This window comes from Rhinolophus ferrumequinum, chromosome X (assembly GCF_004115265.2).
Source record: "Rhinolophus ferrumequinum isolate MPI-CBG mRhiFer1 chromosome X, mRhiFer1_v1.p, whole genome shotgun sequence".
In the NCBI taxonomy this organism is placed as follows: domain Eukaryota; kingdom Metazoa; phylum Chordata; class Mammalia; order Chiroptera; family Rhinolophidae; genus Rhinolophus; species Rhinolophus ferrumequinum.
In genome coordinates this window covers 23,736,740-23,761,880 of record NC_046284.1, presented here as the reverse complement: position 1 = coordinate 23,761,880, position 25,141 = coordinate 23,736,740, and the positions used below count along the sequence as shown (strand labels likewise).

Here is a 25,141-nt window from a genome sequence, read left to right as displayed (position 1 = left end):
AAGCTTCAGTTTCCTCAACTGTAAAATAGGATTGTCAATAGCCAAACACAAAAGGCCACATATCCACATATTATGTAATTCCATTTAAAAGAAATGTCCAGAACTGGCAAATCCCTTGAGACAGAAAGCAGACTGATGGTTGCCAGGGACTTGAGGGTGTGGGGAATGGGGAGTGATTGCTAATTAGTACAGGATTTCTTTCTGGGAGGATGAAAATTAGATAGTTGTTATGGTTGCACAACACAGTGAATATACTAAAACCCACTAAATTGTACACTTTAAAAGGATGGATCTTATAGTATGTGGATTGTATCTCAATTTAAGAAAATAATCATAGGGAGCATCTAATAAGAATATTTATGTCAAGTACTTTACACAGTATCTGGTTCATAGGAAGAGCTCAAGAAGTGTTGACTGTTTGTAGGGTGACCATATTTTATCACTCAAATTGGGACACTTTTGAGGGTTGATGAGGGCACTAGTAATTATTATATTGCCACAATAGGTGTAAACCACTGTCCTGGACAATCTCTGATGTTTGGTCACCTAACTATTATCATTTGAACCACCTAAGGGGTATGTTTTGACAAGGGCAGCATTTATTGGAATATTCAATATCTGGAATATTAGGTATCACACACATTCCTATTAGTTTCCCTCATAGAAACCAGTGCCTTTTGACCATTCCTCCAGTGGCAAGTGAATGAGTTGCCTTTCAGTCATGTTAACCCTGATTCCACATTTTCATAGGTAAGGCTCAACCATAACTGCCACACAAAAAGACAAGGACAGTGAACTGCTTCATCAGTCTTAACCTTCTCCTTAAATACTTTAAAAACCAATCCCTCACCTCTCGTTCAGCATAGTTTCTCCATTCTTTATTCTCTTTTTCTAGTTCTTTTTGTTTTCCTGTTGTCATTTCCCCCTACCCAAGCTCCAGGCTTACTTTTGATGTGTTTGCCTTTGTACTTTTGTATATGCCTTTACTCTTTTGTGACCCTTTCCACCATCCCTTCAATTCAAAACACATTATTGAGCACCTGTTCTGTGCCAGGTACGTTCCTGGGCTCCAGGTGTACTGAGATGAGCAAGACACAGGCACTACCACCAAGGAATACATAGGCTGGCAGGCAAGGCAGGCACTTCAATAGATAATCACAGTAGTTGGGGCTAAGTGCCCTTGTGGAATGTATACAGGTGATAATATGAACTCTCAACCAAAGGGCACTTACCCCAGAAAGATGGGAAAGGGCATAGTACAATGGATTCCTAACAGAGGAGACACCTAATCTGAGACAGGAAACAAGAGTTGAAGTTAGCCAGGTGAAGAGGAGGATAGGAGAGGAGTGTCAGTGGCAGAGGAGATTAGAAAACCTGGTGTGAACAATGAAACTGCAAGTAATGTGGCATTCCTAAAGGAGCAAGTGAGATACAGTAACTGGCAAGTGGGCAGGAGCCTTACCAACATGGGCCTTTTGTGCCAAGTGAAGCCATATACCTGAATGCAGGGTTTGGGGTGGGGATAGCTGAATGATTTTAAGCAGGAAATTGACATGGTCAGAGTTGTGTCCTAGAAACCCCATCCTAGCAGTATTTAGGGTAGAGCCTCCCAAATGGTAAAGTGCATATAAATCATCTGGGTATCTTGTTAAAATGCAGATTCAGACTCAATAGTTGGGGTGGGACCCAAGAATCTGCAGTTCTCCCAAGCTCCCCGGTAAGACTGATGCTGCTGCTTTGTGGACCATACTGAAGCACAAAGCTGTAAGGAGTGGATGGAGGATAGGGCAAAACAGGTTATGGGCAGACCAGATGGGGCTGCTGTAGCAGTTTAGGTGAGAGAAGATAGTCGGGTGGACTACAACTGTGGTAGTGAGAATACAAAGAGGTGAGATGTCAGGCATGTCTCCACGGTGAGTGCAATTGGACTTGGGGAGGTCAGGGAGAGGAAGAGGCCTGGAGACAGATCCTGGTATTCTCTTTGCTTACTCCCCTTTTGCCTTTGGACAGGGTCAGGGCTTGCACACACTATGGCTAAACTTAGGCTACATTTTGCTGCTTTTTATCCACCTTTATGGATCCCTTTGCGCCTCCCTGACATTTTCTTCCCATTTCCACCTATCTGAGAGTGGGGATGCTTGGAACATTCCTCACCAATATCTGCACATATTTGAGCTCCTCCTTTGACACTCCCTACCCTTTGTGTCAGTGTGGAAATTCACAGCTTGTCGTTTCAAAAGCTTTCTGCTGACATAAATTTATAAAATACCTTTTTGACACCCCACCACTGATGTGTTCACAGATTCCTTTTAAAGTCACCCACCTGGAATTTTCTTTCTGGTCTTTTATGGTTCATCTTCCCTGTGTATTATCCCGTTTGCAACTTACCCCAGTCACCCACTCCTACACTGGTCCAGAATCAATTCCATCTAGGATAGTATAAACACATTGCCATTCAGCATCTTTATGGAGACAGTTATTAACTAGTCCCTTCTGGCTGCCCTGATGGCTAATTTTCATCTCTCCTTTTACTCTTCCTATCCTGAGCTCTGAATAGCATTTTAGAACCCAGAACCATGTAGAGCACTCTAGTGAGAGGATCTGACTTTTGATGAGTAACATAGGGAGTCTAGAGAGATTTCTGCATTTTTGGTACCATTTGGTGCAGCTCCAGACTAAGCATGTGTGAGGACAGAGTCCCAGAGAGCAGTTTCCAGGCCCTCGGCCTCACATGGAAAGGTGCTGGCTCAGTTATTAAATGGCCACCAGCTGTAATCAGATGGCCATTCGCTGTGGCTGGGTGGCCATCAGCTGTTACCAGTTAGCCATTAGCCACTGATATAACTGCTGTGGCTACACTAGGGGGTGGGTTGGTTGGCAGGGAAGTTGACAGCGGGTTGCGCGTCGTGTGGAGCCTCCTTCCTGTTCCAGCTGCCAGTGAGAATATAGTGGTATGAACCCCCCATCCATGCTCCGTTGTTTTTCCTTTTTGGCCTCATCATATACTGCGTTCTTGTTCAGGGAGCAGGACCAGAGACCCAGCATGACTGCATGTCTTTGGTGACGCTTATTTAATTCCTTCCACGTAGGGAAATCTTGTTCTGCATCTTGGTGTATACTCCTTCACCTATATCCAGCTCTGTTTATAAACAGTAATAGGCATATACGTCATTTACAGACTTTAGACCCCTCCAAAGGTAAGTCTTTCTCCTTTCCTGTCATGTATAGGCTACTTCCAGAAATCTTAGAATCCCCTAGGGATTAAACCCTGGAACTGCTCCTATTAAAGAGCTGTTTCACGTTTTATTAAAAATGCAAATATTCTGACTTTGCAGGAAAAAAACAAAAACAAAAAACAGGGCACTTATCCTACACATTTACCAATATAGCCAGATGCAACCAGTTTTCTAAGAAAGAAGTTGAACATAATTTCAAAGTTTGCACTGGGTACTTACCCAGGGAACTAGGAAACTGAGCTCCTTCAGGTCAGGGCAGAAGAAATTATGAGTCAAACTATAACCCTTCTAGGGGGTTGAACTCCTGGTAAAAAGTGAACTGCTGAGAGGCTAATTACCAGGTAGCAGTAGTACATTCTAAAATGGAGCCCTCTCTGCAGGCAGTCAAGTCTTTTAGCATCTTGTGGAGAGCAAGATGCAGTTAAACACATCAAAGAATAAAGAATAAGTAGGAAGCCAACCGAGGCACTTTCCCCAGTAGGACTCAGCAATAAACCCTGGAGGGAAGAACAGTTTAACTGGGTACTTAAGATTTCATGGTGGCAGTAGTCAGGGAGACCAACCCTTGTAGTTGTTTGTTCACGTGTGAAATTCACACCAAATTACAAATGATTTTTTTTATTTCTGAAAACTCAAAGGCAGTTCAAAATACTGCATATATGATAAATAGAGGGCTTAAAGTTGCTTAGGATTAACTGCTCAGAAAGCTCCTACGGGGTCCTAGAGAATCAAAATGAACAGTTGCCTGCCCACCACTCTCTTTATCTGCAGCCATGTTGATACTGACTCAAACTAAGTTCAGAACAGAACTCTGGAATCAGATCTAATCTAGTTTCTGATAGATGATCCTTTTTGGCGGACACCTTTTAAAGTTATAAGGGAATGATATGTCACACTGCCTGAGGCCTTATGTAGGCCTGGCAATGACCTAGACATGTTTGCATCGATTCATACTCTTTGTTGGATGGTGTCTAAGAGACTCTGATTGCTTGCTCAGTTATCCTTCATATTAAGGGGGAAAAAAATGAAGAAGAAAAAAGATTACCATCCTAATAACAATCTTGCTCCCACTCCTAGGACATTGAAATTACCATGGCTATATTGGAAAGGCTGTTGAAAACTGACAGTGTAATAATAGCATTCTCAAGACAGTGCTCCCAAGTCTTGTTGAAATTACTAGCTACTCTGGGTAATTAAAACAATTATAATTGTTTCTATGTAATGCATTAGCACTAAACTCATGGTACGCATGATGCATACCCGGATTCCAAATGGTAGTTGGAATTTTCCTTTAAACTTCAGGTTGATAAAGCATGCTGCATATACCTAGCAACATGAGACATTCAGGACACAACAGAGACCATTAGATGTCACGTAGTCCAAGCCCTTCATTTTACAAGTGGGGAAATTTAAATCCAGAGCAGGGAAGAGACTTGCCGAAGCTCTTTCAGCAGGTTAATATCAGAACTGGGACTGGAACCCAGGTCTTCTGGCCTCCAGTAATGGGCTCATTTTATTACACCAGGCTGTCCTTAAATATAAAGGGAAAACTAATAGCTAGGTGTATGAAGGACAAGAAAAAGATAAACAGCTAAAACTTGTTCCTTTAATTCACTCTTTCCTTCCATATTCACTGTTTTTTTCTTTATCAGCTATTCTCAACTTTTGACTGTCCTGTTGGCTCACCTTTCTCTCTGCTTATTATTTCAATGTCTCTCCTTTAGCCTCCTTTTCCTCACTTGCTCTCCATTCCTATCTCTTTTTTTCCTAGAATCAGTTTTAATCCATTTACAAAGAGTGCTAACTATGCTACCCAGCAGGGCTGGGAACAGATTGGAAGCCACTGTGTTCTGACAGATTGTGAATTTCACAGAAACTCTATAAAGATGCCATTAAATAATGCCTTTTAAAACATCTACTTAATAAGAAGCCATGAAACCCAATGTATTCGGGTTGCTGTGGAGCATCTGTGTTGACTGAACAGAAAATCTTTTAAAAATATATTCAGGAAACTATTCCAAACTAAATGGAATGGGGAAGCACATTGTGGAATTTAGGGATCCTTAAGAAAAGTATTTCAATGTATAAAATATACACCAAAATGTTGAAACCTTGAATTTTATTTCTTCTTTTTGCTTACCAGAATTTCTCAATCTTTCTTCAATGAATGTATGTTCTATCATATATTGAAGCTGGATTTGAAAATTGAAAAAAAAAGAATCTACTGACTAGCAAAATGTCTCCTTCCACCACCCTTTTAACACCCCCATGTTAGCCAGGTGTGCTTGTTTGTCGACATCTGTGGACTACATGTGGACTACAGGAAGAAACCAGCATTGCCCTGCAGCAAGAACCCTATAAGGGGCTCCTGGCTTAGTCTTAACTTGGCTTCTTGCCAAGTTCCACCTTTGCAGCAGTCACTTAGGACATGTTACTTCATTCCTCTTTCCCTACACACACAGCTGTCTGACTTCCTGACACCTGTTTACCTAGTCTCTTTACTTGGGTTCTTGCTGTTTGGTGATGGCTTGGCCCTACAAATGGGAGCCACCTAGGCTTTGCTCTCCCTTGACTGATCTTCACCCACACTGTATACACAGTAGTTGCTTCACTAAAATTTGCTGAACCTGTGGCTTAGTATAACAACTCCTGAGCCTGCTTGCAGCTTTCTACTCTTTTCCCTCTAGCCTCCTCGGGCATATAGCCTTCCAAGTCCTGAGTGCTAACTCATACATGTAGTCCTTGGGGTGACCTCGGCTCTACAAACCAAAACCTAGGGATTACATAGTCTTCTCAGTCTGGCTTAGTCTAAACTGATCCCAGGTTTGCAGACCTCTGCCATTCTTCCTCCTCAGGGCTATTTCAATATGGCAGATCTGTTGTTAAGATGTGCAACATAAATTGAAACAGTTGTCTGGGATTTCCTAACTATACCCAGGGACAAGCACAGCCAAGCCCACAAAAAATTATTTCATATATATATATATATATATATATATATATATATATATATATAAAATACTGCACATTTAAAATTCTAATGTACAAGAAAAAAAGAGAAAGCATGGTTTGACTTGCAAAATGTAGAATTGTGGAAACCTGAGAAGAGGGTAGTGGCAGGAATTGTTACTTATTAGCAATCTTTAGTGGGAAACTGGGTCCCAAGAGATACTAACCTTTGTGTCTTAAAATTAGTTGCAAACTCCCAATTCAAGCTTTTCCAATACCTTTCTCCTTAATTGCTTAGGTGGAATTCTTTGTGCAGAAAGAGCTGGTTAAGCTGACTCATTGCTATTTATGAATCAAAATCAGAGATATCCCTCTGTTCTGAACATTGAATTTGACATTTGCTTGTTCCAGTTTAGGAGGCTCTAATCCACATTCCTCCAAATGCAGAAATGAACAAACATGTTCATGGGGGCATCCACAGACAGACTTGGGGAGCCTTCGTAGGCTAGTAGAATTATAGATGACCTGTCCTTTGTTGACCTTTGGGGGAGCCTGAGTCAAAGCATTTCTCATCTCTGACAATCTCATTTCTTTTTTTTTCAGTTACAGTTGACATTCAGTATTGTATTAGTTTCAGGTGTACAGCATAGTGGTTAGACATTTATATAATTTACAAAGTGACCCCCCATAGGTCTAATACGCACCTGGCACCATACATAGTTATTACAATATTATTGACTATATTTTCCATGCTGTACTTTACATCCCCGTGACTATCTTGTAACTACCAATTTCTACTTCTTAATCCCTTTACCCCATTTCAAACAATCAGTGAGGGCTTACTGTGACTACACGGTTTTACACGGGTACAGGGCTGCTCAGGGAAATTTTGTTACTGTAATACATGAAATGTTTGTGCCACATTCCCCCTGACTTAAGACTTGACTTTTTATAATGGTTTATTAACTAACATTTTATCAGCTAACTCATTGGAGCAGGGATTAGCTGCTTGGTAGCCAAGAACAAGAAAAGTCATTCTTTCATTGCTTCAAAGGACAGTTACTGAGCATCAATTGTGTTTCAGGTTCAGCGCTGTCAGTACTACAGATAGTTGCTGACTTCACTGAATTAAGAGAACCTACTATGTCCTTTTGGAAGCATCTGTAACAGTGAAATGCACCCTCTCTGACTCCATCTTGTTCAAGTCTGCGTGGTTCCCATGGTCTTTAGGCTATTAGCTCCTGTTTTAGACATGCTAATCATTAAAGGAATTCTGCTTGGGGCTTGAGGGTTTTTTTGTTTTTGTTTTTTTGTTTGTTTGTTTGTTTGTTTTTTAAACAGCCATATTGTAAAAACTGTGTATAGTGTCAGATGGGTACTAGACTTACGGGGGGAATCACTTCATAAATTACATAAATGTCTAACCACTACATTGTACATTGAAACTGATATAAAATAATATTGAATGTCAACTATAATTTTAAAATAGTCATGGGATACTATTCGTACATCATAGGGAATATAGTCAATAATATTATAACTATGTACATGTCAGATGGGTAATAGACTTATTGGGATTATCATTTTGTGAGGTATATAAATATCTAATCCCTATGTTGTTTTGTACACCTGAAACTAATTTTAAAAAATAAATGAAAAAAACCCAGCCCCTCCCATTTCCCTCCCTTTGACAGAAAAGAAGCCTGAACTGTACTTTCTTGAGAGGATTTGAAGTGCTGCTAGGGCTTCTTGGTTGGAGCCTTCTCAATTAGTAAACTTTCCTTACTCCAAACTCTGAGGTTTTTTGACTTTTGGCTTTTTGAAGCGTCAGGTTCATGGACTTTGGACTGAAAACATAACCACGCCCCCACACTGAGCCACCAAGAATGACCCATCCTTTTTGGCCTCCTGCAATTCTCAGACGCCCTATACCTTATCTTTCTAGCCCTATCCATTTTTCTGAACTGTTTGCATTGTCCATTTGTCCCATGAAAGCTCCCTAACAGCTTTTGCAGGTCCTGCTAACCCCAAGTCAGTTTTTCCCTGAAACTGCTGACCTTGTTTTCTGCATCACCACTCCCAACACACGCAAGAGCTAACTGTTTAAGATGTGAAATGCTGAGGTAACTCCAACACAGTAGCTCTTGAAAGACAAGACTTAAAGAGCAAATGTAGTGATCAAGTGCATGGGCTCTTAACCCAGAGTGCCCCATTCAAATTCTGTTTCTACCACTTAGACTTTGGGCAAGTTGCTTCATCTCTCCTCCCAGTTTGCTGAACACTCAAATAGGGATATTGGTAGCACCTACTTCACTGATGATTTCAATGAGCTGATACATGTAAAATACTTATACTAGTGCCTATTACATAATAAACATTCTTTTGACATATATTAGCTATTACCATTGCTATTTATCTTGGAAAGGATTTGAGTAGTAATTGTGGGCTGGTGGGCAACGGGGTTGACATTTTGGGGTAGGTGCCCAGAACCTCCACATATCATAGGACGTGGCTGTAAACAGATTAAAATGTCTGGCCCTACCATTTTGTGAGGAGTCCCCTATTTTGATTGCTCGTGCAGGAAATGGAACTTATATAGCAATCATTTTTTTAGTGAAGTTTCTTTCATTGTTGTTTTTGAGGGTTTTTTTCTCATTCAGAAAGCAAAATATGCTCATTAAAAAAATCAGGGTTAAAAATGAAACAGAAAAGCAAGCAAAAAGAAAGTGCCTGCTATCTCATCCATCAAGAGACAGACAGTATTAGTGTAAAGGTGAAATTTTGTACATCAATAATGTAATTAAGCTTAGTTAGTTTGCAGTTTGATCCATCCTAATATTCAGCTGTTTCCTCTTTGTTTCTCCTCCCACTGATTAACAGAAGAATGCTGTTCCCTTTTTCAAGGTTACCCATACCTCGTTAATTAATAAACATCCTAACCTGAAAAGAGCAGCTTCTTTAATCCTCAGGCGCCTGGATGTCGGGACCCAAGATCACAACTACATAGCAGTTTTTCACAGATGGTTACGGACAATAAGATTTAAGATAACATTGAGGCAGACCTGAGGCCTTAGAAGACCACAGGAGACAAGTTCTCAACTATTAGTCCTGAGGCCTGTGTTGTGCGGGGTGGTCTGCGGGGTCTCAGCTCCCGCCCCTCACATAAGATCACAGGATGTGGCGAGGCCAAAAAGGAACACCCACGGAGCCATAGGTAGGGGAGTCATACCACTATAGTCTCGCTGGCGGCTGGATTCACACTATGTGCGACCTGCTGTCCGCTTTTCGGCCAACCAACCGACTCCCTCTCTCCACCACAGCCGCGGCAGTTATATCAGTGGCCAATTGGCTAACCGGCTACAGCTTATGGCCAACTAGCCACAGCTGACGGCCATCTACTACCCGAGCCAGCACCTTTCCACGTGAGGCCGAGAGCCTGGAAACTGCTCTCTGGGGCTCTGTCCCCACAGCCTGCTTTCCTTTGTTCTTTCCCACTTACCTGCCTATAAAACCTTCTGACCAGTCTAGGAACTGGGAGGTAGCCTTTGGAAGGAGTCCTCCATCCTCCCAGGATGTCGGCATTCTGAATAAACCTGCTTTTCTTTCCACCAGCCATGTCTCTTGATTTTTAACTTTTAACTTTTGCAAGCAGCAGGCAGCTGGACCTTAGCACGATATCATTAGGATCTTAGGATAAAGCTTTCCAGATAATTCTCAATGCATATGATACAACACTTTTTGGTGACCAACTGTTTTTTTTTTTTAATTAAAGTTTATTGGGGTGACAATTGTTAGTAAAGTTACATTGGTTTCAGGTGTACAATTCTGTAATACATCATCTATAAATCCCATTGTGTGTTCACCACCCAAAGTCAGTTCTCCTTCCATCACCATATATTTGATCCCCTTTACCCTCATCTACCACACCCCTCCCCCCTTACCCTCTGGTAACCACTAAACTATTGTCTGTATCTATGAGGTTTTTTTCTTGTTATTTTTTTCTTTTTTATTTATTAGGGTGACAATTGTTAGCAAAGTTACATAGATTTCAGGTGTACAATTCTGCATTACATCATCTATAAATCCCATTGTGTGTTCACCACCCAGAGTCAGTTCTTTTATCACCATATATTTGATCCCCCTTACCCTCATCTACCACCCCCTCCTCTGTTACCCTCTGGTAACCACTAAACTATTGGGTGACCAACTTTTAAAACATTTAGTATTATATTATTAATATCATCATTAGTTACTGTATAGAACACTTTGTTGTATATGTAAATCATAGTCTCCTTTTAGTTATTACAAACAACACTAAGATAGCACACAAAGATATATATCTATCTTTGCACACAACCTTAATCATTTCCTTAGGACAATTTTTTCCAGAAATTGAATTTCCCAGCTTTTTTAGGTTGCTTTGTTGGTTGTTGGTCTTATTTTTGTTTGAGACTTCCAATTAAATACTAAAATATTTACATTTTGTGTAAAATTGTATTTAAATACTGAAATACAAATACAAATTGTGGAAAACAAACATGATAGTGATTGCCCTTGCTTGGTAAAGCAGTGAAAGGATTTTATGAACCCAAACTTCCTACTGATTATCAGCAGGTTGTAGGGGAAAGTTTGGGCTCTGGAGTCAACGCATCTACTTTGAATTCCTGGCTCAAGTACTTACTTGCAGTTTTATAACCTTGGGTTCATATATAACCTTGCTGAACCTTGATTTCTTCATACTTGTGTGAAAAAATCCCTTTTATGACTTGGCCCATGTTTGTCTCTCTTATCATCTCTCAATCTCACCAGTCTCATAGCACTCTCTCCCCTCAATTTTAAAATCCAGTCAGGTTGAGCTACTCCATAAGCCTTTCCCTATGTTTCTACCTTGGTCTGGACAAACTTTCAACTCCGCTTCTTCCTATTCCCCCAACTCCCCAACACGTGTCAAAATAATTAATACTGGTAATTACAGCTCAGGTTAGGCATATCCCCCTCAAAAAAATCTGTGACCATCCCCTCAACATACATACTTCAATCTGGGTTAGGTTCCCTTCTGTTGTGCCATTAAAAAACTGTCCTTGCCACTGTCATTTGTATACATCATACTGTAGTGTACATACCTGTTTCCGTTTCTAATTCTTCCACTAGACTATGAGATCATTGAGATCAGATACTATTTCTTATTTTTCTCTGCGTCCTCAGTAGCTAACACTGCATGAAAGCAGTGAGGGCTCATAAGACCTTGTTGAATGAGTGATGAATGAGTGAAGTAGTATAATCATACCTATTTAACAAACTTATTAACTAATGATTATTTGAAATAATGTAAGTAGAAATTCCTAGAACAAAGTTAGGTCAGGAAGTGAGACCTCACAGCATCAAAGGCAATTGATAATAACTTTGTGACAGATCTCTTGCAATCACTTAAAATATTCTGAGTGTGAAATTCTGGAGAACCTTTGTCTTTAAGTCTGTTGAAAGGTGAATTTCAAATCTCAGAGGACAAAGGACCTTTTGTTTAAGACAGCTAAAACCAGTGATTGATTAGTGGTGAGGCCCCATGCGTAAGCACTTCTAAGGCCTGGGGTCAGCTCACTCAGATAGACCTCCCTTCTCTGGCCCTATACCATGGACCCAGAAGAGAAGGAGGATGTGGGTAAAGTGGAAGAGAGGGAATCAAGGAAAGGGGGTTGGAATAAGATTCTGTGGGGTGGGTTAATAATTGGAGCTTTTGCATAGCAGCTGTGTTTAGAACAGACAAGCTATACATTAGAGTTCCACAGCACCCAGAGAAGTGCCTCCCTGTCAACTTCCATTCTTCCTGAGCTTTGCAGCCTTCAGAAGATCTTCTCTGTGGTGCCTTGCCCTGGCACCAAGATTGGCCAATTCCCCTATACCTCCTGTGGTGCAAATGATTTGTTAAGGCTGGACGTCTCAGCAGTAGAACTGGTCTAACCTAATGTTTTCCCAGTTTTGACAGTCTGGCACAAAACTGCTTAGTGACACCTAGAATCAGAGAGGCCAGCACTGCTCTCTGCTGCAGGTCCTTTTAGGAAATTGCTGGGGCAATCTGGCCACCTCCCAGGTGGTTCTGCCCCTCAGGCCATACCCTTTTGAACCCAAGATACTGGACTCAGCTCAGTCAGGTTGAAGAATTTCTCAGTCTCTCAGTTGCAATTCACAACTTCATTGTCTTAAAGCAACAATGAAAGCTAAGCTCTTATTAGTGTAATATCTTTGTATTTGTAACAGGTCAAACAATGATAGTAGTACATGGTAAATGGCACAGGGTTAATGGCATTTAAAAGAGAAAAACTGATATAGAATTCAGAGGAATTTTGCCCTTTAGCAAGTTTCACTCAGAAGTTCTGCAGAGAGCTCTAGTTTCAGCTAGTCCTTCCCAGCAGCCAGGCAACAGGTGAGGCCCTGCACTGTGATGAAAAATGAAGTGGTGTCAAGGCCCCAGTTAACTAAAACTCTTCATAGAGATTCCTATGAGTGCATATTTGAACAAACACCCAAACACCACCCACCCATCTCCAAAGACATTTCCCCAATCCCCACTTCAGTGCCTCAAATGTTCTTGGGTTCAAGTTCCCTCCTCCTTTCAACTGTGGGGATGGAAAAAGAAGGGGCAGGGGAGGGGTAGAGGTGGGAAAGCTTGAGTCCAGGTCTCTCTGAGTTTGAATGTCAGGAGGGCAAACTGGCAACCTGGCAGCCAGGTGACAGCAGAAGACACGCGGCCCCTAGAGGGGTGGAGTGGGAGAAGCAGCATCTAAACCACACTTGGTCAGCTGCTCAGCCTGGCCTCCAGCCTGGCTTTGTGCCAGACAAAGCACAAGCATTTTCTTTCTTTTTCAGGTCAATTTATTCCCTGAGTCAACAAACCTTAGGCTATAAGGGGCAAAGCAAACTCAGTAGTTTAAACAAAGGTATTCATCCTGCAGCTGGGGCTCTCTGTGATGACAAATAAATCCCTGGCGAAGAACTGGCCAACATTGGTTAGGCTGGGACATTATGATTCCAGGATGATTTTTCTGACATGGTGTAGAAGCTCCATCAATTGAAGTTCTTTGTACAGTCAGGGAGTTGGTGATGAGTTGATATGGTCAGTCTGTTGGTCAGTCTGTCATCAAACATTGACATTGATTGAGCACCCAGTGTGGGGCCAGCTGCTTGGAACTAGAGGATACATCATGAAATCCTGGAAAATCAGGAAGCTTTACAATACATACAACAATCCCCCTTGAGTCATAAGTCCACCAACTAACTAATGACCAGCCAGGATTTTGAAGCGAGACAGACTGGGGCTTGAAACCCAGCTCACCCATTAACTTAAATAGCAATGTAACCTCGGGTAAGTCAACCTCTCTGTACCCCAGTTTACATGCCTGTAAAATAAAGATAAAAATAATATTCCTGGCCTCAAACAAAATAATATTCATGGCCTCATCTGCTTGGAATATTGCTGTTTGGACTTAAGTATCAGGATGTGCGTTTACCATCTAAATGTGGAGCCAAATTCCATGGGGCATCCGTGAAGCAAGCACATTTATAGCACTTACTGTCACTGTTCTAAGTGTTTTAGGTATATTAATTACTTTAATCTTTGTAATAATCCTATGGAGTAGGTACTAATATTATCCCTGTTTTACAGATGACAAAACCCAAGGCACAGAGAGGTTATATAACTACCCTACATAGTGACACTCACTTATTTAATTTGTGTGAACATAACATGAAATAGTGCATGCAAAATGCACCTAGAACGTAGGCTTTGATAAATACTATGATTATCAGTCAGTAGTATTGCTGTTACCTTTATTATTAACTGTTAGCATTACTATGAATAATTACCGCAGAGTAATTTTCTTTAGCTTTTAATTTTTTAAATTATTTTATTTTCCAATTTCAGTTAATATACAATATTATACTAGTTTCAGGTGTACAACTTAATGATTAGACATTTATATAATTTATGAAGGGATCACCCCAGTAAGTCTATGGTGTCAGTACCCATCTGACACCATGCATAATTATTACAATGTTATTGATTATATTCTCCGTGCTGTACTTTACACCATAGTTGGGGGATGGGTGAAAAAGGTGAAAGGTATTAAGAAAATAACCACACAGTAATTTAAAATGTAGTTAATCATAAAGGGTTTGGCTATTTTCATCTGCTTCCTTAATGGAAGTCCAACATTATTTTAGGTAACTCTAGACAGTTATTATGGACACTCCCAGGATTAATGACTCCAGGAGGAAGAGCAAATCCCCTGGGGCTGCTGACTAAGCAAAGGGCAAACTGCTCAGAAGGGTAGGATAAATTAACCTCTGGAAGTCCAAAAGGAAGTGCAGACCTGGGGAAACAAAGCTCTACTGCCTGGAGGTGGGCTGCAAAATCAAGCCTTAAAAGAAACTCCAAGTTGAGGGTGAAAGACCATTCTATGCTGATTTGCAAACTGTAGAAATTAAGAGGTCTGTAAACAAGGAAGAGGGGAATTAACATGCTTTGAGCACCTACTTTGCTTCAGGACCCTTACCTCTGGAATTTCATTTATCTTCACAATGGCTTTGTGAGGTAGGTGCTATGAGTATCCCTATTTTAGTGCTAAAGGCGCTGGCTCAAAGAGGTGAAGTGACTCACCTGAGGTTAAGCGACTCACCTTAAAATTGTTAGAGCTGGGACTAGAACTCAGGTCTGCCCGACTCCAGATGTATTTCTCTTCCATAATATATAACTCCAAAACAACACTCATTATTGCCCACCTTTTATTCTGTTCTCTGTCTTGATGAGTGGGGCCACCATCCAACCAGTCACATAAGCCAAAAATTTGAAGGTCATCTAGATTCCTTCACACTCATCTTCTGTATATAGACCAGTATCAAGTGCTTTTAGAAATTCTATCTTATCAACATCTATTGTATAAATCCTTCCTGTCTGTCTCCACCATTCACTTTCAGGCTGGAATATTGATGTTTGGGCATATGTTAGGACATAGGTTGACTATCTAAAATTTGAGCCACTGAACTTGAAGCTATTATTCAGATTCTACCTGGCATCTCCAACACTTAGAACACATATTTCATTAAATATTGGCTCAGCAAATGAGTGCATAAATTAATGAATAAGCAGATGCATACGTTTCCATCTTGAGCTTCTTAGACTCTAGTGATTCTCTATCACTTTCAGGATAAAGCCCAAACTTTATATAGAGACTATATGCCCGGAATTATCTAGCTTCTGAATACTTCTGCTTCAACTTGATTTCCAGCTGCTCTCCATTTTCCTTTCAACACTCCATTACAGATTGACCTTTTTCTTTTAATCCCAGTGAAAGGGCCATGTTCTCTTTTGCATATTGACCTTCAATCTTCCCTTTGTATAGATCACCATACATCCCCCTACACCCCAGCTCCCACTCTTCACCTCCTGAGCTCCTACTCAGGAACTTAAATTGTTTATTCTTTGGAAAGTTTTCCCTGACACCCCAATTCCAAGATTTTAGAGTTGACATAACTAAGTCTCAGATAGGCTAAGTGACTTGCCCAAAGCCACACAGCTTGTAAGTGGCAGAGTCAAATTTGTCCTGCTTTATCAGACTCTAAATATACATCATATCATTTATATTACTCCTCACAACAACTCAGAGAGCCAAGGCACTAAGTGACTGGCCCAAGATTACACACCTAAAATGGTGCAGTTTTTGTTGCCCCAAATCTAATTACATTCTCGTGTAGTAACACTAGAGCAATTTCATCTCATTAAAGTTGGAAGAGCTTTAATGAAGCTCTATGAAGAGGTTCATTTTCCCTATGAAGAGGACAGGTATCTATTTCACTACTGACAAAAATACGAAAAACCCTTCATCATTATAAATTTAAAAACCAGCTCCTGGACAAACATACAAGGGTAAATACTACTACCAATAAAAAAAAAATTACTAAGCAGTTCTTTGCTATTTAGCTTGAATAGAGCTCAGTCCTGGCACTGCCTCCCCTCTACCTCTTTCAGAAAATGTGGCCTGGTGGCCTTTATGATGGGTTCCCAGGGAAATGAGGTAAGATGACAAACCATATTCTCTTGCTGTGTAAACCACTAGATACCCACTGTATTGATAGTCACTTAGCAATCGGGTAATTGTAAGATTTGAGATGTTTCAAAATTCTTATTTTGACTTTCGGCTCCAGAAACCGTCAAAATGAAATGTTCTTTTGAAAATTCACAAACAATTGCTGTTCTTTCCCTCCACCGTGCTTCTACAAAAAACAGTACTGCAGCAGGCAGGGTACCCTATAGCAGACAGCACTGTGTCAAATATAATGAGGGGATTATTGTTTTTGAAAACTCTTCCTCTAAACTTGAGATAAGCAAACAGTTCAAGCTTTTAAAAAAGGTCAGTCTCCAAGGACACTCATTACTACCACTGGTATGTGCGAATATTGGGGGGATTCATAATCAAGCTAGGAACCTGACCTCTACTTTTTCTAAGAGTTCAGCAAGCCATAGATTTGGTCTCTTCTTCCTTTTTTCTATCAAGAAAAGTTCCAGACCCCATGTTGAAGAGACAAAACTGAATTTACACTAAAATCTGCATTTTTTTTAATCATTACCTTATTACATTTCAAATCTAATGTGCCCAGAACAGGGCCTGGAATATATTAGGACCGCAATAATAATTTGTTAACAAAATAATTAAATGATGAATGAGTGACTAAAAGGTCTCAACGATAGGGCCTTTGTGGAGATGGATGTATTATCAGGCCGTCAAATATTAGAATAATAGTTCTCATTCCTTTAAATCTGACTCTTCTGACATTTGGCATTTGGTGTTACTGATGAAAGGAATTTACTGTCCACAGTCCCACTGTAAATGGTGACACTGGCATCCTGGTTTTAAATATCAGTCTCTGACTTCAGTTCTTGGGTAGTGCTGACAAATCAGGCTTCTGAGTCTGTATGCCTGAGCCAGGTCATGGAAACCAGGAAATTCACCAAGATAATGCTACTGTGAGTGGTGTAAAGGGTTCTGGATACCAATTAGCCTTACCCAAGGGACATTATTCTATCTGATCATGTGTCCTTTTCATATATCTACTACTGTACTTTCTGTAAAATCAACACCAATGGCCATGATTCCATTATTTCTCCCCATGCAGACAATTATTTTCTTAAATTTTATCTTGAGAAACAACTCTTCCTGGGACTGATTCATGCCTCTTGAGATTTCAGTCAATTTTGGTATCAAAAGACCCTCCAAAAAAGGTGAAGGGATTAAGAAGTACAAATTGGTTGTTATGAAATAGTCAAGGGGATGTCAAGCATAAGGAATATAGTCAATAATATTGTAATAACTGTGTATAGAGCTAAGTGGGTACTACACTAATTGGAGGATCACTTCGTAAATTATATAAATATCTAACCACTATACTATACACCTGAAAGTAATATTTAAAATATTGAATGCCAATTGTAATTGAAAATAAAAATAAATAAATAAGTAAGTAATATTTTTTAAAAGCTCCTCCATGTGGCTTTCCTTAGCTGGTGATGGTTTTCTCCATTATGGTTTTAAGCATGTCTTCATCCTGTTTAAGATATTAGTACTAATAAAAGAAAGCATGTTTAGTTGCTTTTTAAGCTTTTGAATCAATGAAAAGATTCATGCCATGGTCTTCCTGAGCTCTAGGAACTACTTTCTCACATAGCTTTTTGTCCATGGATAAGGAAAGAAGGATACACCAGTCATCAAAGGGTCACTGTATGCCAAATTCTATACCCTTTGACAGCAACAGAAAACAAATAATGTGCATGAGCAATTTTACAGGGCTACAGGCTATTAACAGATGAGTCTTTTGGATACATTTGTACATGGTGTAGTGGGGAGTTATGGATTGGAAGTCCCAGCTCTGCATTTATATGCTGTGTAATCCTGCACAATTCACTTCAGCTCCCTGAGACCCTATCTCTTAGTTTGCAAAATGGGAAAAGATTAATATTTTTCCTACCTTCACTTACAGGGTGGAATGGAGGATCAAATGAACTAATGGATGTGAAATTGCTTTCTAAATGTTAAAGTGTTATTCATTTGTGACTCACTATTACTGCTATCCTCCTCCTCCTCTTCCTCCTCCTCCTCATCATCATCATCAGTCTACTATTATTATTTTTTTTAATTTATTGGGGTGACAATTGTTAGTAAAGTTACATAGATTTCAGGTGTACAATTCTGTATTACATCATCAATAAATCCCATTGTGTGTTCACCACCCAGAGCAGTCTACTATTATTAAGGAGAGAAGATACTGTTGGATGGCTGGCTGCTAACTTAAGGTTCCATTCCCCTCAAGAGAAAGCTGCTCATGGGACTACAGTTAATGCTATTGCCACTCTGAGTATCACCGTGATTGCTACTTACTGAATAGCCTTCCACAAAGCAAAAGGAATCAGATTCTGTGACACCCAAATTGCTGGGTATCAAATCTCTCCCATTACCTTCCCAAGGAACACAATGTGTTGCAGCTGGAAAGAAACATTCTGACTGGAAGCCAAATCATTCTGATTTAAAGTTGCTGGAACTGGCTCCTCAGAAGGTGAATTTTGTGAAGCTATGGCCCCGTGCCTCTCACCCCCCATTTAATTGGACTTGAATTTGAACTGCAGATTCAGAAAGCTCTTCTGTCACTTTTTGGCAAACACTTCTCTTTGAGTTGCTTGAAATATCTATTAAAAAATTAGCCTAAAGCAGTGTCTTTTGAATACTCAGCTCACTAATTCAGGTACTGGAGCACTGTGAGTGTACACCACCAGCCTGCAAACGGATAAACTACTCAAAAGACATTTTCTACCCCTTACATGTAGTTCCAAGAAAGAATAGGAAATGTCTCATACCTTTAATGGAAGCTATTTGCTACAAAAACAAATCATTCAGGTTCGTGGACCTAGAAATGCCTTTTGCAAATACAAGTGAAAGGAAGAGACAGCAAAACACAAGCTGAAGTCATGAAGTCATCATCCACAAAGCACATGATTCAAATAAAAATGAAATATTCATTTGAAAAATGGGTTACCCACACACCCAATAGCAGTTGTCAGGTTATGTATAAAAGAAAACAACCAGCATTTTTGTATGAATTTCAAAGAAAATGAACTATTTGTTCCTTGTTAGTAGCTAATGTAAATATCAGAGCAAATACCATTTTCTGTTCCAGTTGTAGATTTCAAAATGCTCATACATAAATCCTGACATCAAAATGTATGTATCTTACGATACTGGAAGATGAACCCCAACGGATGTGTTCAATACATTTGTTCTTTCTTGAAGAGATGAGTATAATTGTATGCAATCATCTTGTAGCTAGGAATTATATTAAGAACCATGATCTATAAGGGCTAAATCAAACTAAATAGTCTCTTATCCTATTTTTCTTTCATACTTGCCATTACTTCCTCAAGTTCTCATTACAACTGCATAATTCTACCACTCCAAACCCCATAGGTTTTCTTCAGAAAAGGAGAATAACTTTCCCCTTCTCCTTTCGCTCAGAACCACAGATTTCTCCCCATAAATGTTCATGGGGTGAGACTCATAGACAAATTATTTCAATAAGCAATAATACCTTTTAGGGTAGGACAACTAAGTTATTGCTGCTTTGTCTTCTTACAAATATTTAGCATATCTTTAAAACTTGCTTTTGCTGTGCCTTGAGAAAAGAGAACCTGTTCTAGAAGAAAGGTTAATGGGAAAACATGAGCTACATTGTGAAATTAAATACAGATTTCTTTTTCCAAAGCTGAAAAGCACAGTCCTCCTTCATTCAGTCCTAAAGAAGACATAACATTGCTGGCTAATGGGCTGTCCACAAATGACCATTATTGAATGAATAATAAAGGAATAATAGCAATGTGATTTCCACTTACATCAACCACAAAAATCTTCTGGGAATCATCCAAAAACTGCACTTTTAAACGCAGCATTCTCGGAGAGGCCGTTGGGCTGCGAGCAGGCTCAGAGGCTCAGAGTACTTGTGGGTGCTGTGACAGGAAGGGGGCTTTCTCAAGGAATCTCACTCTCAGCTGGATGCATTGCGCTTGGGTTCCCCCTCCCCCACTGAGTCACCCCCACCTTCAGCAGGGCACACTTCTGTTTGCTTGAAGTGATGTACACCCAAGGGCATTTGTGCTTCCTGCCGAGTGCTGGTGATCAATAGTATCTGGACAATCTCCTATTTGGTCAACGTCAAATCCAACTGGACTCTCTAGCCCTCTTAAACTCTGTTTCTTTCTTCAAAGGAAAAGAAAACAAAGAAAGCATTTGCAACCCCTGGGGATTTTCTTTATTTCATAAGAGCACAATTTGAAAACGCTAGATAAAGCTTCAATAAACAGAAAATAGCGATTCTCAAAAGTAAAGGGATTAGAGTTAGTCCATATTATACTAGAAATTCCATGGCCAAAGTAGGAAGCTTTATATTTGATAATTTTAATTGTTTTGAATTTACATGATTTAAGAATGAAATAAGTGACAGTTACAGAGAAAAAAAGTAGGTTTGGAAATCAGCTAGATTTAAGTTCAAATACCAGTTCTGCTATGAGCGAGTTATTTAGCCTCAGTTTCCTCATCACTAAATGGGAATAAAATATGATCTCATAGGGTTGTGAAGATTAAAACAAATAATATATGATATATATATGTATGTGTATATGTATATACACATACACACAGTACCCGGAATACAGTAAGTGTAACTTGTAAAGTTATTATGATGGTGAATTTGGGCTAGTTAACTACTGTTTCTAAGTGTCAGTTTTCCCAACTTCCTCATGCTAAAAATGAAGAACTAATAATACCATGGACTCAGCATGGCTCAGTTGGTTAGAGCGCGAGCTCTGAACAACAGGGTTGCCGGTTCGAGTCCCACATGGGTCAGTCAGCTGCACCCTCCACAACTAGACTGAAGACAAGCTGCTGCTGAGCTGCCGGAGGGGTGAATGGCTCAGTTTGTTAGAGCGTAAACTCTTAACAACAAGGTTGCCGGTTCAATTCCGGCATGGGATAGTGGGCTGCGCCCCCTGCAACTAAAGATAGAAAAGGGCAACTGGACTTGGAGCTGAGCTGCACACTCCACAACTAGATGGAAGGACAATGACTTGACTTGGAGCTGATGGGACCTGGAAAAGCACACTGTTCCCCAAACATTCCCCAATAAAAAAAAATAATACCATGGACATGCTGAAAGAATTAAACAGAATAATATATGTGAAATGCCTACTACAATAAAATTTCCTTTTCATTCAGAATAGAAAAAAAAGAATGAAAACTGTATAAAAAGGAATACATGAAAGAGCCTTACTTCCACTTCTGCCCCCTCTGTTCTGTGCCCCCATTGTACCCCTATCAGTAATCAATTTATTAGTTTGTCATTGTTATTTAGCCTTCAGTGTTTCTTTATGCAGATACTGTACAAGCAAATATGAATGTGTTTCTCATATGTAGGTAGCATGCTAGCACATTTTTTTGTGCTTTCCTATTTTTACTTCACATATTATTGCGATCTCTCTTTAGCTATGCCTGAAGAGCTTCCTCATTCCTTTTTACAACTGCATAGTTTTGCACTATGTAGGTGATACATAGTTTACTCAAATATTCCCCTATTGATGGTAATGGGTTGTTTCCAACCTTTTGCTATTATAAGCAAGGTTGTATGTATGTCACTTTATTGTGTCGGGACACTTTATATGTGTACAAGTATATCTGTAGGATAGATTTCCAGAAGCACAATCTGGTCAAGGGGAATATATTGCTAATTTTGATAGCTATTTGTAAATTTCCTTCCATAAAGGTTGTTATGGGTTGAATCGTATCCCCAAAAACTCATGTGTCCTAATACCCAGTTACATAGAATGTGACTGTATTTGGAGATAGGGTCTATAAAGAGATAATTAAGTTGAAATGAAGTCATTAGGGTGGGTTCTAATCCAATATAACTGATGTCCTTATAAGTAGAGGAGATTAGAATACAGACATGCACAGAGGGAAGACCATATAAAGACACAGTGAAGAGAAGATGGCCCCCTATAAGCCAAGGATAGAGGCCTAGGGGAAACCAACCCTGCTGGCATCTTGATCTCAGATTTCTAGCCTCCAGAACTGTGGGAAAATAAATTTCAATTGTCTAAGCCACTCAGTCTGTGGTACTTTGTTATGGCAGACCTACCAAATTAATACAACGGTTGTATCAATTTGCAGTCCAACCAACAACGTATGAGAGTGCCTATTTTCTCCAAGCTCACCAACAGAGTGTGGTCCTAAACTTTTGGATTTTTGCCAAATTGATAAGTGAGAAAAAGAATCTCAGTGTAGTTGTAAATTTGTAGTTTTCATATTATTAGAGAAGTACAGCACCTATTCAGATATTTAAAGGCCATTTGGATTTTTTTTTCTGATTTATGTGTTCATGTAGTTCCATACCCCCTTTATAAAATATTGGTTATTGAATACCTTTTCATTTACCTGTTGGCCGTCTGTATGTCTTCTTTAGGAAAATGTCTATTTAGATCTTCTGCCCATTTTTTTTAAATTAGTTTCAGGAGTACACAACAATGTAATAGTTAGACATTTACACCCCTCACAAAATGATAACCCCCCCCCAATCTATTAGGTTGGTGCAAAAGTAATTGTGGTTTAAAAGATTAAAAATAATTGCAAAAATTGCAATTGCGTTTGCACCAACCTAATACTACCCCTCTGACATTGTATATAGCTGTCACAATTCTATTGACTATATTCCCTATGCTGTAGTTTACATCCCATTGTTTGTTCATTTATTCTGTTCTTTAGGTTCCACATATAAGTGAGATTATATGGTATTTGTCTTTCTCTGTCTGACTTATTTCACTAAGCATAATGTTCTCTAAGTCCATCCATATTGTTGCAAATGGTAAGATTTCATTCTTCTTTATGGCCAAGTGATACTCCATTGTATAAATGTACCACAATTTCTTTATCCTATCATCTATCGATGAGTATTTTGGTTGTTTCCATATCTTGGCTACTGTGAATAGCACTGCAATAAACATAGGGGTCCATATGTTTTTTTTAACTAGTGTTTTGGATTTCTTTGGATAGATACCCAGGAGTGGAATTGCTGGGTCATAAGGTAGTTCCATTTTCAATTTTTTGAGATACATCCATACTGTTTTCTACAGTGGCTGCACCAATCTGCAATCCCACCAACAGTGCACAACACTGCACTTTTCTCCACATCCTCGCCAACACTTGTTTATTGATTTATTGATGATAGCCATTCTGACAGGAGTGAGGTGGTATCTCACTGTGGATTTCATTTGCATTTCTCTAATAATTAATGACATTGAGCATCTTTTCATGTTTGTTGGCCATCTGTATGTCCTCTTTAGAGAAATGTCTCCTCATATCCTCTGTCCATTTTTTAATTGGGTTGTTTGTTTTTTGGTATTGAATTGTATAAGTTTTTCATAAATTTTGGATATTAACCCCTTATCAGATGTATCACTGTCTTCTGCCCATTTTTTAATCAGGTCATTTTGTTGTTATTATTGATAAGTTGTCAGCATTCTTTGTATGTTTTGGATATTAACCCTTTATCAAATGTATGATTTGTAAATATCTTCTCCCATTCATTAGGTTGCCATTTCATTTTGCTGATGGTTTCCTTCACTATGAATAAGCTTTTTAGTTAGATATAGTCCCATTTGTTTATTATGGCTTTTGTTTCCTTTGCCTTTGGAGTCAGATCCATAAAATCATTGTTAGCACTGATGTCAAGGAGCTTAGTGCCTATGTTTTCTTCTAGGAACTCTAAGGTTTCAGGTCTTATATTTAAGTCTTTAACACATTTAGAGTGAATTTTTGTGTATGGTAATGCAAATCAAAACCACAATGACATTCTCCACTTCTATTCAACATAGGGCTGGAAGTTCTAGCCACAGCAATCAGACAATAAAAAGAAATAAAAGGCATCCAAATTGGTAAGGAGGAAGTAAAATTGTCATTATATGCAGATGCCATGATACTATACATAGAGAACCCTAAAGACTCCACCAAAAAACTATTAGAACTGATAAATGAATTTAGCAAAGGAGCAGAATACAAAATTAATATTCAGAAATCAGTTGCATTTGTATATACCAATAATAAAATATCAGTAGGAGAAATTAAGGAAACAATCCCGTTTGCAATTGCTTCAAAGACTATAAAATACCTGGGAATAAATTTAACCAAAGAAGTAAAAGATCTGTACTCAAAAAATTATAAGACACTGAAGAGAGAAATTAAAGAAGATACAAATAGATGGAAACACATACCATGCTCATGGATAGGAAGAATTAATATCGTTATAATGTCCATACTGCCTAAGGCAATATACAGATTCAACGCAATTCCTATCAAACTACCAAGGACATTTTTCACAGAAATTGAACATATAATCCTAAAATTTATCTGGAACCATAAAAGACCCTGGATAGCCTCAGCAATCTTGAGAAATAAGAACAAAGTGGGAGGTATCACGATACCTGACACCAAATTATACTACAAGCCTACAGTAATCAAAACAGCATGGTATTGACATAAAAGCAGACTCATAGATCAATGGAACAGAATAGAGAGCCCAGAAATGAATCCATGCCTATATGGTCATTTTAATCTATGACAATGGAAGCAAGAATTTACAGTGGGGTAAAGACAGTCTATTCAATAAATGGTGCTGGGAAAACTGGACAGACACATGCAAAAAAATGAAGCTGGACCACCTCCTTACACCATATACAAGAATAAATGCAAAATGGATTAAAGACTTAAATGTAAGATCTGAAACCATAAAACTCATAGAAGAAAATATAGGAAGAAAGTTTACAGCCATTATCCGGAGTAAGATTTTTACTGATATATCCCCTCGGGCAAGGGAAG

The 25,141-nt window shown here is 39.2% G+C and overlaps 1 protein-coding gene across 1 annotated transcript in view; it reads right to left on the bottom strand.

The window, feature by feature from the left end:
- FRMD7 (FERM domain containing 7) overlaps positions 1 to 20,371 on the bottom strand; it is a 56,093-nt gene extending 35,722 nt beyond the window's left edge. Inside the window, exon 1 of the mRNA XM_033114044.1 lies at positions 20,113 to 20,371. Coding sequence (XP_032969935.1) covers positions 20,113 to 20,169 — 57 coding nt within the window. The 5' untranslated portion in view covers positions 20,170 to 20,371. The remainder of the gene's footprint in view (positions 1 to 20,112) is intronic.
- Positions 20,372 to 25,141: the final 4,770 nt, after the last annotated feature.